Source organism: Apaloderma vittatum, unplaced genomic scaffold (assembly GCF_000703405.1).
Source record: "Apaloderma vittatum isolate BGI_N311 unplaced genomic scaffold, ASM70340v1 scaffold20607, whole genome shotgun sequence".
NCBI classification, from domain to species: domain Eukaryota; kingdom Metazoa; phylum Chordata; class Aves; order Trogoniformes; family Trogonidae; genus Apaloderma; species Apaloderma vittatum.
In genome coordinates this window covers 33,974-36,819 of record NW_009728127.1, presented here as the reverse complement: position 1 = coordinate 36,819, position 2,846 = coordinate 33,974, and the positions used below count along the sequence as shown (strand labels likewise).

Below are 2,846 nucleotides of genomic sequence, written 5' to 3'. Positions count from 1 at the left end.
GTTGGTAATTGAAGTGGATGCAGTGTCAATTAACTAGAATTAGCAATAAAACTTCACCCATTAAAATTTAATGATTCCCTTAGCATGCCTGTTTATTTTTTCATTGTTTTAAGTCTAATCTTGTAGGTCTAATATTGCAGAATTTACTGTCTGCATGTTAGAGTTCAGTATTTACATTTCTCCACATTGTATGAATGCATTTTGTTCTCTCCAGACTTTGCAGGATAACTTTTAGTTTGACGTATATTTGAAATTGTTGGCTCTTAAGAACTAGAAGAACTACAAGCTTCCTGTAACAATGCTTCCATCCAGTGACTATTTAAATAAAGAATGAAAACAAAGAGTGGGCAGTGCAAACCTGCTCTCTAGCAGTAAGTCCTTACTCGGAAGGAACAGCTACGAAATAGCGATACCCCAGTATGCACTCATTTGAACTTTGGCCATTATCTTCCGAACAGCAACAAAATCACCAACTCTTTCTGCTGAGCTCCAGTAATGCTCAATACTGACACTGCAGAAAGAGTTGGTGGTTTATGGCTTACCCTACAATCAGACACTCAACTTGAATATATGACCAAGCAATAAAAACTCTGTGTCCTTTGAACTGAAAGTTCATTAAACTGAAAGTGCATTAGATTCCAGGAAATGGTGTATCTCAAGATAAGGAAAGTTTTTCTCTGGATATGTAAAAAGTATTTTTCTTAACATTTAATTTGACTAGGAATAGTGTTAATGCCCTACTTGAAGCAAAGGAGCCATTTTCCTTCCATCACGTTTATGGAAGGGAAGTATGGAACAAACTAAGAGTGACAAAGCCTTCTCTCTATCTACAGGTAATGAAATAGTTTCCAGTTTACCATTGCAGATGTCCCTCTATTTCAACGTTTATTTTTTCCCATTTTGGTGGCTCAGCACAGTTGTCCTGCTCTATCTGAAGGTGAGTCCTGAAGAAAAGGGATGGTTTGCAAATGTAATACGTTTCTGATCAGGCACCTGCTAGAACGAAGGTAACCTCTGACTCCAGTGAGCTGTTAGGTTTGCTTGGGAATTCCTTGAGACTGGAGGTTCAAGAGTATTTGAAAGCAAATACAACACTGTCAGCATAGAGCAGCATACAGAGTCTTCATTTAATCACAAACAGCACGTTATGAAACAGCACAGCAGAAACTTCTACTCTTTTTTTGTCCCTCTAGTATCCAGTCTTGTCAGATTACTACAAATTCATCCTGGTCACAATCATGATCCTGGCCTCTCTCATAGAGGTCATTCGACTCTACCTGGGATACATGGGCAATCTGCAGGAGAAGGTATGCTACCACATACACATATTAATTTGTACAGGAGAGATTTTTGGAATTTAACATAAATAAAATGGCCTACCAGTTCACGTAAGGGATTTAAGTTGAGGAGATGTTTATTTCTCTTAAGTTAAAATCTGCATCTTCTATTCGTTTGGCATCAGCTTCTACATAATTTTGTGTATTTCAAGTACCTTTCCCTCAGAAGAGAGCTCTCATTCCCTAAAACTGTTTTATCAGAAAAGAACAACTAAATGTGGTTAAAAAAAACCAGTATATGCAAATACTGAGCCACCTCCCTTTGCCATTTCCCATTATGTGCTGGCTTTTGGAAAATTAAGAAAAAAAAATTTCTCCAAAAGATTCTGCATTTTTTCATCTCCAACTGCCAGTTTTTAATAGGTGATGTCTCCCTATTATAGGTGCCTGAGCTGGCTGGGTTTTGGCTCCTGAGTCTCCTCCTGCAGTTGCCTATAATTCTTTTCATGCTATTTAATGAAAGTCTGAAAAATCAGCCGCTGGAGCGAGCAGTGCATGTCATCTTTGCCCTGTTCCTCACCTTCCAAGTCGTTGCAGCCTTTGTCACCCTAAAGAGAATGGTGAACAAACTGGCAACTCATTTCCGCCTCATTGAATTTGACCAGCTGGATGAATATCCAGGGCCTGATTTTTACAACCTGGTTAAAGAAGAGCGAGCAGTTCCCGGGGCTGGTGGGGGTGCCAGCGCTGTCTGGGCATCCCATACAGAGAGCCTGAGAAGCTGACAGAGGCAGGCCTCCTGTTGCTACAGCTCTGTTTCCATTTTGTTGGGTCATTCTTTACCTTCTTACTTCAGAGATATTAAAAAACAGATCTTGCTTAAGAGCCAACATTAAGCCTCAGAGACTGAAGCTCCCCTCTGCAAGAAAAAATGGATGCCAAATACGTAACTAGCTTGAGTGGACTATTTGTAGACTGTTACTGCATAGACTACCAATGGAGTAGATTTGGTGGATTCTACATTTTACAAAGTCATGGTGTTTTAAAAAAAACCTCAGAAGCCTTTTTTCCCCTCACTGTTTGCACAGAATTGTTGGGTTTTTTACAATAAAGCTTTTATACACATTATTGTTTTCTCTCTATTCTTCCAGATACGTTGCACATATTTAGTGTCTGGTACCTCAGTTAGCAAGGGGGGAAGAAAGAAAGAAAAAAAAAAAGACAACAAATAACCCCAAGAAATCTTGAGGCCCAAAAAGAACAATTATAAGATAGTGAACAAACACCACAGTTTGAGATGGTCTCACAGAGATAATTCCAGCACTAGGAATTCCCTACTTAGGGATGGAATTTTAAAAATACTCCTTCCTGAACACTCCTGCACTCATTTGACCTAGCTAGAGTTTTAACTGTCAGGCCATTTAAACAGAGTGGTGCAATTTTATCAAATGGAGGATTCAGTAAGTCAGCAGTAACAAAATTATAACCATTAAAAAATTTGGTTTATGTCACTGAAAGGCAGAGCCTGTTTCTCATAAGCCAGGGCATATATGAAGCTTCTCTCATTCC

The 2,846-nt window shown here is 39.0% G+C and overlaps 1 protein-coding gene across 1 annotated transcript; it reads left to right on the top strand.

The window, feature by feature from the left end:
* The first annotated feature begins 790 nt into the window (after window positions 1-790).
* Window positions 791-2,466, top strand: TMEM17 (transmembrane protein 17). The gene is made up of 4 exons (XM_009873982.1): window positions 791-937; window positions 1,194-1,307; window positions 1,721-2,009; window positions 2,429-2,466. The coding sequence occupies exons 1-4, from the start codon at window positions 791-793 to the stop codon at window positions 2,464-2,466; spliced, it is 588 nt and encodes a 195-aa protein (XP_009872284.1).
* The last annotated feature ends 380 nt before the right edge of the window (window positions 2,467-2,846 follow it).